At 38.2% G+C, this 14,715-nt stretch overlaps 1 protein-coding gene across 1 annotated transcript in view; it reads left to right on the top strand.

The window, feature by feature from the left end:
- The window catches only part of KIF15 (kinesin family member 15), a 103,487-nt gene that overhangs the window by 83,913 nt on the left and 4,859 nt on the right, over nucleotides 1-14,715 (top strand). The window contains exons 27-32 of the mRNA XM_042782160.1: nucleotides 4,413-4,559; nucleotides 5,219-5,320; nucleotides 5,624-5,788; nucleotides 7,411-7,520; nucleotides 9,994-10,066; nucleotides 10,537-10,574. Coding sequence (XP_042638094.1) covers nucleotides 4,413-4,559; nucleotides 5,219-5,320; nucleotides 5,624-5,788; nucleotides 7,411-7,520; nucleotides 9,994-10,066; nucleotides 10,537-10,574 — 635 coding nt within the window. The remainder of the gene's footprint in view (nucleotides 1-4,412; nucleotides 4,560-5,218; nucleotides 5,321-5,623; nucleotides 5,789-7,410; nucleotides 7,521-9,993; nucleotides 10,067-10,536; nucleotides 10,575-14,715) is intronic.

The following is a 14,715-nucleotide window of genomic DNA, read 5'->3' as shown; positions in this document are numbered from 1 at the left end:
GTAACAGAAACAAAAAAGAATATCAAAATCTTAAGGAGAACATTTTTTGTTTGTTTTTAAATTTTATTGTGATTTGAGTGAAAGTTTACAGAGCAAATTCATTTTCCATACAGCAGTTCATAGACATTTTGTCTCATGACATTGACTGCAATTTCTCACAATGTAACAGCTCTCTTCCCACTTCCTCCCCATAGTTACCTCTTCCCTGTGTCCTTCCCTAGCTAGCTCACCTTCCCTTTCTAGATCTTGCACTCCTGCCCTCTAGCTGTCTTCCTGTGCATACATTGCTCTTCTGTTCTCCCATGGTTGATCTCTCCAAGAAGTGTATCTACCTTATGTAAATGTTCAGCCCATATGCCTGTCTATTATTTGGCTGGAGGCAGCAGAAGTGAGTTCAGTTCTAGAGCTGAAGGGCAGCTAGAAGCCATAGTCTCAGGGGTTTCATCAGGCTCTATCAGACCAGCAAACCTTGTCTTTTTTTTTTTTTTTTTTTAATGATTTTGAGTTTTGTTCCACATTGTTTTCTACTCTATCTAGGATCTCCTACACAGATCCCTCTCCAAGTGATTGACAGTGATATCTCTGCACCATCTAGTTCTTCTGGTCTCATGGACATATAGGCTGAGGATCACATGATCTGCCAGTCCCTTGGACTAATTGTTTCCATGAATCTTTGGTTTTCTTCATTCTTCTTTGCTCTGGACGAGGAGCAACCCATTGTTGCATCTAGATGGCCACTTGTAAGCTTTTAAGGCCCCAGTAGCTACTCACCAAAGTAGGATGTGGAACAGTGTTTTTATGTAGTACGTTATGCCAATGAGCTTGATGTCTCCTGCGACCATATTTATGAGCCCACAGGGCCAACTACTCACTCCCTCTGGCTATCTGGCTGTGGTTAAGAAATCACCATAACCTTGTCATTAGGGAGAAAATTTAATATGTTAAGGATATAAAACTGTCTAAGGGATACGGAAATTATTTGACAAGAAGGCATAATATTGCTGAGATGTTGTCTTGTTGAGGCTGATTTGTTAGTTCTCACATTAATTGAGATATATTATTCTAATCCAAATCCCAGTTTTTAAAAATTTGATAGAATGATTTTACAGTTCCTTTCAAATGGATACACAATATTTTCCATGAAAACTTAGGAAAATAAGAATAATGTGGAGGGACTTAAAACCAGATGGTAAGCATATCCAGTGTTAGATTGGTGATAGAAAGAGAAGTGATCATTGCAACAATTTTGAATGTTCAGAAATAGACCACTGGGATAGTGCCCACCCATTACCATCGAGTCAGTTCTGACTCATAGTGACCTTGGACAGATTAGAACTGCTCCATGAGATTTCCAAGTTACAGAAGCAGAGTGCTTCATCTTTGCAGGGTTTGAACTGCCAACCTTTTAGGTGGTGGCCAAATTCTTTAACCATTACACCACCAGAACTCCTTCAGGGATGGTACATAAGTGTTAATTATGGTGAAGGAGCAGTCAGCACACAGTGTGGGGAAAGTCTGCACAAAGTGACCAACGCAAAGGAAGACAGTGAGAGATACACAAGAATAAAGAATGACTACAATAAATGCTGTAACATATACAATCCTGCAACAATAGTAATAACAAATGATCATTTGTGAGCAATATATATACTAAATAGGTGAGGGAATTAGTATGGGAGGAGCACACCCCTACACTTATATAGATATGGTTGTGGATATTTCTAAATACAATTTTGCAAATGTTGCATGTATACTCCTATATATAATTGTGCCCTATGGGCACAATTATAGAAACTACTTACATATCAGGACGTAACTTGAAGATTAAGGACCATAGTCTTGGGGGACATCTAGGTCAATTGGCAAAATACTGTTCATAAGTACAATGTTCTTCGTCCTAGTCTGGTAACTAGCATCTTGGGTATTAAATGTTTTCAGCAGTCATCTAAGAAGCAACTATTTGTTTCTTCCCTCCTGGAGCAAATGAGAACAAATTAAAATGAAGACTCAAGGAAGCAATTATTCCAAAGGACTAATGGCCCACATGAACTACAGCCTCCTCTAACCTGAGACCAGAAGAACTAGATGGTGCCCGGCTACCACTACTGACCACTCTGACCAGGACCATAGTGTAAGGTCCTGCTTAGAATGGGTAAAAAATGTGGAAAAAAATTAAAATGAAAAAAGACTAGACTTACTAGTCTGAAGAGACTGGAAGAACCCCTACAACTGTTCTCTAAGACAACCTACTAACGTGAAACTGAAAACATTCCTGGAGGCTACCTTTTAGGCAATTAACAGATGGGCCTATAAAATAAGCAACACCTGGGAAGAATGTGCTCCTTAGAAGAGTCAACTATAGGAGACCAAAAGGACAACACTTGTCCAAAATCAAAGATGAGAGTGTAAGACAGGAAAACTGGACAAATGGAAAGGGAAATGCAGAGAGGAAAAGGGGAGACTGCTAACACATTGTGGGCATGGCAGCCAATATCACAGTACAATTTGTGTATGAACTGTTGATTGAAAAAGTAATGGACCCTGGGGAATGTATAGGAAATTAGTGTAATGGTAAAGAGGGCATTTCACAACAGTGAAGAAAGTAGGGGCTGATTTCAGCAAATTTGTTGGGAAAATTGCATGATCCCTTAGAAAAGAGAAGGGTCAGATTTTTACCAAAACTACAATAAGTTCTGACAGGTTAGAGTTCTGTATAAATGATGACATCATGGAAGTATTAGGAAAATACAAATGTATATTTAAATAGTCTTGAGATTGGGTAGCACTTTGAAAAAAATGTTGACACTAAGGTTAGAAATCATAAAGGAAGATTATAGAATATCAAAAACAAAAATAATACTAACAATAAACTGGAGGGAAATATTTACAGCTCATGACAAAGGGTTAATCTTAATACATAGAGCTCTTACGAGTCATGAATAGAATGAAACATTCTTGTTGGACAGTGAACAAAGGAAGGGGCATGAGTAGTTCCCCAGAGAAGAAATATAGGTGGCTTTTAAGCCTATTAGGAGCTCTGGTAGCATAGTGCCTAAGGCATTTGACTGCTAACCAGAACGCTGGCGGTTCAAACCCACCAGCCACTCCTCGGAAGGAAGATGGGGCAATCTACTTCCATAGTGATATTGCCTCAGAAACCCAAGAAGGAGTCGCTATGAGTCGGGTCGACTCAACAACACATAACAACAACAACATATAAGCCTATTTGGAATCAAGGAAATGCAAATTAAACTGGAGGCCATTTTAATCTTACAGCTAGCAAATTTTAAGACTTAAAGAAGATGTACAAAGAAAACTTCAGATGAAGTTTAAGTTTAGCCTTTGGGAAAAATACATAACCTTAATTTGTTTGTGTATTCTTTGAATTTGCACTTCTAGAAATTTAGCTTTCAAAAAACAGATAAGAAAATAAAATACGTATAATAGTAAAAAATTCAGATCAACCAAAATACTCAGCTGTAGGTTAAATTGTGGTGTATCCTTAAGATGAACTAGAACCTACCCAATGAAAATGATGTAATGTAACGATGAATGACAAGGAAAAATGTTTATGATTTATCAGGTATTAAGAACAAATTATTAAAAAACATGTCAAGAATGGTACCATATGTATGTGCATACATATATATATGTGTGTATGTATACACACACACACACACACACACATGCATTTGGAAAGGAAAAATAAATTCTCCTATTTAGTAGGGATTGTATACACTGACACTATAAGGATTCCTGGTGGCACAGTGGTTAAGTGCTAGGCTGCTAAGTGGAAGGTTATTTTAAGCCTACCACCCCCTCTGTGGGAAAGAGATGTAGCAACCTGTTTCTATGAGGTATTGCCTTTACAGCAAGGGCTGTAGGTATACACTGTATATCTACAGGACTTCTAATTCTGTCCATCACTTTCCATCAAGCTTCTCCCCTGAAGCTTTGATGGCCTGTGACAATGTATCACAGCTCGATGGGCTGTCCAGCCCCTCCCCAACTGTTTGAGAGAGGCCTATCTTTACAGCTGGTTTACCTTCCTGTGTATAAAGAACTAGAGTCAATTGGTGAGACAAAAGGTAAGCTAGAGAGGCAACAGATCAGCTTTTGAGATCCTGGAGTGAAGAGATAGGTCTGCGGGTAGGGAAGAGGGGCCCAGAACACAATTAAACCTCATATGGAATACCTACATGAATTTACTGAAATAATATTTATTTCTAAACCTGTTCTTCTAAGTAGTAACTACTTGGTTTGTCTTGGAATGGACTGACACATAAACAAATTAACAAAAAGTTCTTAAAACTCTCTGAACCTCTTAAGAATTGTACGAAGTAGCAATTTGCATGTCCTCATTTGAGTACCACAATTAAGAGATTATTCTTTGTGGGGTTTTCCCCTGACAGAGAGATATGCTCTGTGAAGACCTGGCTCATGCCACTGAGCAGCTGAACATGCTCACAGAGGCCTCGAAAAAGCACTCAGGGCTGCTGCAGTCTGCCCAGGAGGAGCTGACCAGGAAGGAGGCCCTCATCCAGGAACTGCAGCACAAGGTGAGGTACAGAGAGGTGTCACTGCTATATTCCACAAAGGGGCAAGAGGAACCCGCGGTTGAGGTCTTCATGACATCCCTGCCGTGGCTTATTTCTCCACTACAAAAGGTAAGCTAGTGTAGCTGTCAGGTAATCTGATGGGTGCAGTGTGCAGTGCTAACTCACCATGTTAAGGACTCGAGTTTGTTTGCGTGAATTGAGACTTGCTTGGCTGCCTCTCCACCGAACCTGGATCCTTGACACTTGGCAGCAAGTTCTAGCCACACTGACAAGGTTATGGCTGATGTTTATTTTCCTTTTGGCTGTTCTTTTTATATTTTGTATTTTTTTTCAAGCGATCCTTTTATTGTGAAATTTAAATAGAAAAGTTTTAAAATAAGTGTATATTTATGAGAGAAAAGGAGGTGGTTGGGTTATAGTACCAGCCAAGGTAGAAAGAGACAAAAGATAGTCCCAGATTTACTATCTATTACTTTAGAATATGCTATTTTGTTTTGTTTCAATTACACATTCCTTTTTAAATTCTTAATTCTTGAAATAAATAAATAAATATAGAAAGTGTAATTCTACCCATGAACTTTAGGAAGCCTTCTCTAACTGGACCATGTGCCCCGTATTGTTTTCTTAACTTGTAACCTATGTCTATTAAAACATTCCAGCTGAAACAAAAGAGAGAGGAAGTGGAACAGAGGAAGAATGAATACAACTTTAAAATGAGGCAGCTGGAACATGTGATGGATTCTGCTGCTGAGTATCCCCAGGTACTTTTCAGAAAGAGAGTGCAGTTTCAGATGGAATAAACAGTTTTGTGGATGATAAAAGTGTCAGCTTCGGAAATGACCAAGACCATAACTTTGTCCTTTAAAAGAAAAAGATTTTCACTAACCCCTCCTTCTTTTTACTTCATGAAGGTACCAGTCTTTTGTTTGTTTTACTTGGACAAAAATAAGAATAACAAGCTAAATAACCTAGGTGTTTTCTACGTGCCTGGCACATATATTTAAGATGAAATCTGTATAAAATCGCTTAATCAGCTATTTGGATGAGATATGGTTTCATTTTAGAGCCCTAAAACACCACCTCACTTTCAAACACATTTGGCAAAACTCCTGGAAACACAAGAACAAGAGATAGAAGATGGAAGGGCCTCGAAGCTTTCTCTGCAACACCTGATAACAAAGCTAAACGAAGACAGGGAAGTCAAAAATGCCGAAATCCTCAGAATGAAGGTATCTGGGTAATTTTTATCTCAATAGATATTTTTAATTTTTTTGAATAAACAATATCCCCCTAGTTTCTGAGGATACGAAATTCAAAATTCAGTTCTATAACTGAAGGGTAGACAGAAAACTCTTCCTCCCATGCCTGGCCCCACACCACCCACTTTGCTGTCCCTGTAGTCTCCCAATATAGCCATTTCTTATTTATTTCTTTTAGAGCTTTTCTGTATACATACAAGCAAGTCTGTAAGTATTCTCTTCCTACCTCCCTTACTTTTTACATGTATCATATCATACAGGCTGTACCAATCACATTCTCACCAGCAATGAATGAGCCTGTTTCCTTAAACCTTACCTCAGTGCTGTCCAGCTTTTGGACAATTTAAAAGGTAAAGCATCTCAATGTAGTTATAATATGCATTTTTCTTTTTAGGAGTAAGATTGAGCTTTTTTTTTCCCCTTTTAAATTTTTGTGAGCTATGTATCCTTCACCCAGTTTTCTATTGTTGGACTTTATCTTACTGATGTGTAACTGCTCTTTATCTATTAGAGAAATTTGCTTTTGTCTATGATAGTTAAAAATATTCTTCTCATTTGCTATTTCTCTTAACCTTCCTTATTTTCCTGTTTTTTTCTTCCACCTACTTGGAAGTGTGATGTTTAGGGGGTACAGTGTTTAGGGGTGGGAGATAGGTGCAGGAGAGTTGGGTGGGTGGTGTGTAGAGGTGTGTGTGCAGGGCGGGAGGGTGTAATGTTCATAGAAGATAGCATTTGCAGTGAATTTCTTTGTTTAGGAATAAAATTATCTCACTTCAACAGAGTGACATGAAGTGTATGAAAGACAATATCGTCATTAAGTTTTGTTTCTTATGGCAAGGAGCATTCCTGGCCTTTTAATATAGGACCATTCTCAGTATGCCACCTCAAGAATGTGGCTGTCATCCAGATTGTCTTTTAAGTACCATGAAAATAAAATCAGGCAGTAGACAAAAGTAGAAATAAACCAAAAGGGACACTAGTTGAAGATAAGTATTTATTTCTTCAGGGTGGTTATGCTTATCATTTTAAAGTTAGGATCCAATGGAGTATTTAGAGGGATGAGTTGTGACATCTATTTTTAAAAATTGTTGTTGTTGTTGTTATGTGCTGTTGAGTTGGACTTGACTCATAGTGACCCCTCCTTGGGTTTCCAAGGCAGTATCACTACGGAAGTAGATTGCCCCATCTTCCTTTCGAGGAGTGGCTGATGGGTTTGAACCGCCAGCCTTCTGGTTAGCAGTCAAGTGCCTTAGGCACTACGCTACCAGAGCTCCCTTTTTAAAAATTAGGATCTATTCAATAGAATCAAAGAGTTGAGAACATTTACCAAAACAAAATCTTGATCATCTTTTCTCATGAAGGACTTTGAACGAAATACGTGATAAGAAACTATGTTGAAGGCACTGTGGCTGTGAGAATGAATCCCAGTTCCAGGCCTCCGAGAGCTTGTCATAGTCGACTTTTACCCAGTGGTCTGCAGTGCAGAGAAGGAGCTTAAAAGAGGAGTACTTATCTCAGTCATGGCCTTGGGGAGCAAAGTATTAACTACTATAATGAATTTTCTGAAAAGACATGATTTGATATATTATTAGGAGCAGTTGTGTGAGATGGAAAACCTCCGTTTGGAAGCTCAGCAGTTAAGGGAGCAAACCTGGCTCCTTCACAGTCAACTGGATGATATTAAAAGACAGAAGGACAACAGGTGAGAAAGAGCCTGCCTGGGTGTCATTACATGAATGAAGTCAGAACTGGTTAGTGTGTACAGTGTTTCCCAGTTATCTAGGAGACGCTCCATCAGTTGCATTTGAATCAGGTCTGATGAGCATATCGCTGTTTTTCCAGAGAGGGAGAATAAGGCATTCCTGCTCTTACCCACTTTGTTAACCTTTACATTGTTGCAGAGCTGCTGAAATGAATTTAAAACATGTGAAATACCTGATCTGAACTGTTTCTATTTTTCTGTGGGGAGGGAGTAAGTAAATAAGTCAACAAGACAGAGTTGAGGAAGCACTGAAGAGAAGTTAGCTTTGCTGGATGAGTCATCCTGTGAAAGCCCCTGAGTAGAACAAGAACGCCCTCGATGTTTTGCAGTGGAATGTTCCCTTGGGCTTAGGTGGCTCTGTTTTTTCACTTCAGCCAAAGTAGTGCTCTAGTTGCATTTACTAATGGCATAGCATGATGTCAGGGGCAGCCACATCCAGGCTTATGTTCTATCTCTGACACGTAAAAGTTGCATGACATTGGACACTTTTTTTAACCTCTCAGTGCCTCCATTTCCTTAGCAATAAAATGAGGATAATGGTAACTACCTCATAGGGTGTTTTGAAAATTAAAAATACCATGTAAAGTGCCAGTTACAGTGCTTGGCAGAGGAAAGGCATTCAATAAATAAATAATGGTAGTTATTAAGTATAACAAGGTAGGACTATGAGCCTGTCAATTGTTAACTTTCTGAGTGAGGGGCTGGAAATGAGGGTGGCCTGTAAAACTATGCAGGAAGTTGAGTTGAGTCGAAAGGGTCTCTGGGGTGGGATTCCTTACTAAATTCAGATTCCCCAATCAGGGTGTCTTGCTGTCAGCAGTTGCCAGAAGGTCTTTGACAGAAGCCTTCTCACTCCTGCAGGAAGGCCAAAGAGCAGCCGTCTCAGCTGCTGGGATGCAGCTCCCATCCTTGTCCTGGAGCAGCCTTAACATACCCTATTCCACTCATTATCTAAGTGAGATAACAGATATTTGAGGGTGGTGATGGTGACTCTGCTAACAGGCTGTTCCTGTATGGTTCTTCTTAAATTATAATGAGCATCAGAGACCTAATTTAGTAGGGCTGGGGAGGAGTACAGAAATCTGCATTTATTAAAGCAATGCCCTTCCTTTCTAGGTGATTCTGATGTAAGTAGTCCAGAATTTGCTCACCTAGTTTCCATATACTTCACTCCCACATCCGGCCATAGTAAAGTATTTGGTACACTCTCTCTTAAGGATTAGTATGAGCATGGAAAATAAGAATACATCCAGGTCAATAATAAAACCATAATTTAAAACACTTTATTTCATAGCCTCATGTCCCTTATGAGGCGCCACACAGAACCTTCTTGAGAGTAGAGTAGGAGTTGGCAAAGTACAGCCTAAGGGCCAATTCTGGCCTATGGCCTGTTTTCGAAAATAAAGTTTTATTGAAACACAGTCGTGCCCTTTTGTTTATATTGCTATGTCTGCTTTTGCACTATAATAACCATGTTGAATAGCTGTGAAAGAGACCACAAAACCTAAATATTTACTGTATGGTCTTTGGCAGAAATGGTTGGTCTCTCCTAATGATTTGGTATATTTTCCTCATAGTGGTCTCTACCATTTCTGTCTAACCTGCCAGATTCATTAAGGGGAAAAAACCTTACCGTAGCTTCTGTTTTCCTTCAAGAAGTGGTCTTTTACTTAACCAGTCAGAGAGATGTTCTGGAGAAATATGTGCCATGCTTTAAGCAGGTTCTCCAGGCGATATGTCACCTTGGTCTAGGGGCTGCTTATAACTTTGTTCACTCAGAAATTCAACTTATTATCCTGGTGGTCAGACTCAAAAAGACAGGCTCACACTAATCCAATTCGTACAAGACTGTTGTATCATCCAGAATGTAATTTTCTGATTTTATATAAAAGAGCATTCCTTTTCCATGAAAAGATTTATGTCTGGTGCTCGGGGAAGCCCCTTTCTTGTGGGAAAATCAGAGTGGTCACCTGAAAACTGCAAGCCTCCATGGAATCCAAGAAAAGAGGAAGTGTGGGCCACACTTCACACTGAAGTCTGAACAACCCTCCTGGCCCCCAGACATGTGGAGACATGTCATGATCACAATCATATCAGACTCCCGGCCTGCTCTTTCTCTCAGCCTCCTTTCCCTCACATTTAATAAGTTTCTGTTTTACTTTCAACCAATTCTTGATTAAATTTCTCAGCTGTGTATCTTGTTTTATACCAGTGTGTGTGTGTTTGTGTGTGTGGAGGTATCTTATTTCATCCCTATGTGTCATCACATCTATCACCTATGCTAAGTTGACTGATAACCAGAGTTACCTTTTCTTTGCACAGCTTGGCATTGCTGCATGTAAGAAATCTGAAATTGATACTTGAGCATAGTTGACAGTGTTTACCCATCTTCCTCCCTTCCTAACCTATGCAGTGAACAGAATCAGCTGGACAATCAACAGCTGAAGAATGAACAAGATGAAATTATCCAAGAAAGACTTGCTAAAGTATGATTTTTTTAAAAAAGCATAATAATTATTTGTCTGAGAAATGCTTTTATAACTTACCTTTTATGATTAGTGTTCATTGTTGCATATTTTAGAAACCATTTTCCTTTTGAAATGCTTGTATTTTCTGTGTTCTCACTATTTAACTATATTTGCCATCAGCATCTAGACATAGCTGAGAATTAAGAGTGAATTTCTCTGAATGCCTAGATGGTAAACATACTGCTCAGCACACCCAGACAGTCTTCATTTAGAAGCAGGTGCCTGTTTGAGGCCTTAGTGCGCGCAGTGGATGTGGTCTTGTAAACAGGAGCCCCTGTTAATGTGCCTGTAGCTGGGATTATGGAAAAATATATTACCTTAATTGATTTTATTACCGTGAGGGAGAATGGGCTGGTTACTTTAGGTGCCCCCCCCAGAAATATTGTTTAAAAACTTAAGCCATCATTTTCTATTTTTATCTTACTTAGAGTAAAATAGTTGAAGAAATGCTGCAAATGAAGGCACAGTAAGTATACTATTTTGTAACTCAAGCTCTTGATGATCTTTTCTTTATTCCCTAAAAGAAAGAAATATTTATTATTATATCTACAAGGTAAATAACTTCATCTCCAGTAATATGTGAACATAATAAATATTTACAAGACTATTTTCCTAAATACCACTTGCTAAAGGGGTTCCTCATATGAGGCTACTACAAAAAAAATCTTTAAAAAATAAGAGCTAGGAAAAGCTTAGCTTCCCTTGAGGAAATGATGGACAATGAGAACAGTGAATTTCTGACTCATTCCCCTTTTCTGTCAGGTTCAAAATAGTTAAACTGGTTAGTATTAACAAATAAAATGATAAAAAGAAATCAGAAAGTATCTCTGGGGCAATACTCCTCATTTAAAAAAACACACAAACCCACTGCCATCAAGTCAATTCTGACTCATAGTGACCTCATAGAGTTTCCAAGGCTGTAAATCTTTACAGAAGCAGACTGCCTCATCTTTCTCCCATGGAGCGGCTGGTGGGTTCAAACTGTCAGCCTTTTAGTTAGCAGCTGAGTGCATTAACCACAGCACCACAACCAGAGCTCAAAAAACAGGGGTCCTCAAATGTGTTCAGTTGTTGTATCTCCAAAGAGAATTTTGAAATATTATATACCCTCTTGCATATTTTTGAAGTTGACTTTATTTTTCATCATAAGTTTAAATTACTGCAAAGGATAGAGGTTTCAGCATATCAACAGGGTGGTTTTTAGCCTCCAACTCATGGTGATCCCATGCACAGTAGACAGGGTTTTCATTTGCTGATTATCACAAGTAGATCATCAGGCCTTTCTTCCTAGTTTGCTGTAGTCTGGAAGCTCTGCTGAAACCTTTTTAGCATCACAGCATAAAATTAAAGCTCTTATGATATTCTTCATAAGAATATATATATATATATATATATATATATATATATATAAAGTATATAACTGATTAGCTACATTCTATCCATTTAAAAATACATGAACAAATGCTCAAGTCTGAAATTTTAGGTTCTTTTTTTCCTTTGAAATAAAATTTTTACTCTATTTCCACACAGAATTTTATCTCAATGTAATATATTGGAAAATTTTTTTCTGGACTACCCTATGAAACTACTTAGTAGTGAAAATAGGTACACAGACAGTCCTTGAATTACGAACAAATTCTGTTCCTAAATCTGTCTTTAAGTTGAATTTCTATGTAAGTTGGTACACTCCGTAACTAATATCATTTAGTCAAATGTTTGTCTAACTATTTAGTGTATCTTTCCATGCATAAAAAACATTAAAGAAGCACTTCCAGATACACTAAAACATCTTTAACATAATAATACAGTAATAATAATGTTTTGATATGCCACCCATTTGTTATTATGAACCATTGTATATACTTTGAATTTTTAATATATTATGTTTTATAGGAGTTGGTTCATAACTACTGGTTGTACAGATGTTCCTAACCTGGGGACTGCATCTATAGATTTAAAATAATTTTTTTAAATTTATGTTTATTATATGGTCCTAAGTGTTACATTTATCCTGGATTGCATTGTCATTACAATTATTATTAGTCCCCCATTAATCAAAGTAACCTAAATATATTATAAATTTTGATAAAAATTTGTAACACTTAGGAAGTAAAATTGTAGTAGAAATGCCTGCCTTAATGCATTTTATCTTGATGCTTATTCTTCATTTGGCTCATTATTGCATTATACTTAAAAGACATGATTCTGTATCAATTCTATTCCTATTTTCTGATTTTTTAGTTATAAGTGCTGAAAAATCTTATTTCCATAATAAGTACAAGGCAGTGGAAAATAGAGTACTGTCATTCAGTGATTTGAACTTGTCTAAGTTTTGTGCCAAAAATCACATAGTGATCTATTATCAAAAATTCTTTTTCATCATCAGCTGACTTATGAAAAGATTTTGTTACCCAGTCCCTGAATCACACCCAGAATCGAGAGTATCAATATGGAACAGAGCTTGTTCAGCCACTTCATGTGCATAGGAACAGTTCAGGGTCTGGCTCTCGGTCAGTTAGTGATAGTGCTAGGATGGAAACCTGAGCCACTTACAGGATCTGAAAATCCAGCTATATAGAATTGCAGTTGTTTTACAAATAACATCCATTGAGGACTTGTAAGGAGCTCTCTTGGCATAGTGGATAAAGCATTTGGCTGATAATTAAAAGGTGGGTGGTTTAAACTTACCAGCTGCCCTGCAGGAGAAAGATGAGGCTGTCTGTTTCTGGAAAGATTACAGCCTTGGGTTTGTTTTTTGGTTTGGAGGTCTTCTAGCACAAAGAATAAAAGCTATCTAAGTTGACATGCAGTTGATTTCATAGTTGAGTAACCAAGTCTCTTCAGTGATAACTTGTCCCAAAACAAGAGTCGATGGTTGTGGGCAAGGTTCGTGCCTTCCAGCAAATGTCACACAGTTTTATCAGTCCAGCCTGCACTGGTGGTTTTAAACATTGTAAGTAAGGTTTCAAGGAACTGAATACCTAGAGATAAGAGATGTTCAGTTTCATATAACAAGAGGTCTAGAGGTATGTTGGCTCGATGAGGCCATCGGAGATCCAGACCCTTCCTAGTTTTCTGCTTTTGGGTGCTCTTGCTTGTGGTTGGTTGACCCCAAGATTCTCATGGGTTGTAGTGTGGAGTTCAAAAGGTCATTCTTTTGTCAGGATAAAAAAACTCTCCCAGAAGCCCCCAGTAATAAACTTTGGTCTCTGTGGCTAGAATTAGCACACATTGACTGTTTGTACCTACAGAACAAGCTGAGAAAACCTGCACCTGGAAATGAGATAGAGCTAAACTGCTCAGCTCAGACCAATCACTATTTACTTTTTTTTTTTTTTAAGGGCTTATTAATTTGTTCTTTTTTTTAAAAAAAAAAATTGTGATTTGGGTGAAAGTTTATAGAACAAATTCACTTTCCATACAGCAGCTCACATACACTTTGTCCCATAACATTGACTACAATTTCCCACAATGCTACAGCTCCTCTCCTATTTCCTCCCCAAAGTTTCATTGTTTACTTCTTGGGAACAGGGTGTGCCCTCCCTTCTCACTTCCAATAAAATTGGGTTTGTATTAGCAAGGAAAGTTTCCCACATAGCACAATGGTCACATGCTTGGGCTGCTAACCCAAAGGTTGCCTGTTCAAATCCACCAGTCACTCTGCGGAAGAAAAGACCTGGCAATCTGCTGCCAGTCTGCCCTACGGGGCAGTTATACTCTGCCCTGTAGGGTCACTATGAGTTAGAATCAACTCAACAGCACACAGTATCAGTGAGGAAGAAGTGGTAGACAACTGCAGTATCTGCCATGATCGAACCAAAGCAAAATATATATGACAGGACAAATGTGGAAGGGATCTGAGTAAACCGAGAGCATCATGCCCTTCCCCTCACAGCCTCCTCCCGAAGTTTCAAAGAATGTAGATTCTGACTCACAGCGACCCCATGTGACAGAAGAGACTGCCCCATAGTCTCCAAAGGTATAATCTTTATGGAGGCAGACTGCCATATCTTTCTCCTGCAGAGCAGCTGATGAGTTCAAACCACTGACCTTTTGGTAAACAGCCAAGTGCTTCACCACTATAACACCAAGGTTCCTTATTCAGCTGCCCTTAAATAATATATTAATTCTCTGTATTATTTCAATAATCAACATTCCATATGCATTATAAAACAAAAGGCATTTGTTTCTTTTGAGAAACATCTAGGATTCAGACAGCTTTATAAAATCAGTGAAATTCTGTGTAACAGAACCTTGTTTGTCATATTTCTTTTCAATTGATAGTTGTATGAAGCTTGTAAATTTTAAATAGCACATACTAGAAGAAATGATTGGTGCTCGACTACCTGAGGGCCAGTTTTTGAAATCAGAGATTATTAAAATTTGAGATAACTGAATAAGCCGTGCAGACTGTAACAATCTTTAAATTACCTTTGGTCCAAGTGGGCTGAATCTATAAGAATTTTGATTCTAAATTTTTATTTTTTATTATAAAAAAATGGTATGACAATATGGCACCATTGAGGATGAGAAAGACATAGAGAGGTACATGGGAAGTACAGACAACAAATATGAACCCTTTTGCATATACAGTACTGAGTTGTCAG

Source organism: Orycteropus afer, unplaced genomic scaffold (assembly GCF_000298275.1).
Source record: "Orycteropus afer afer isolate SDZICR_OR568_19922 unplaced genomic scaffold, OryAfe1.0 scaffold00250, whole genome shotgun sequence".
NCBI classification, from domain to species: Eukaryota; Metazoa; Chordata; class Mammalia; order Tubulidentata; family Orycteropodidae; genus Orycteropus; species Orycteropus afer.
The sequence above is the reverse complement of the archived record's forward strand: the minus strand, read 5'-3'. Positions and strand labels throughout refer to the sequence as shown.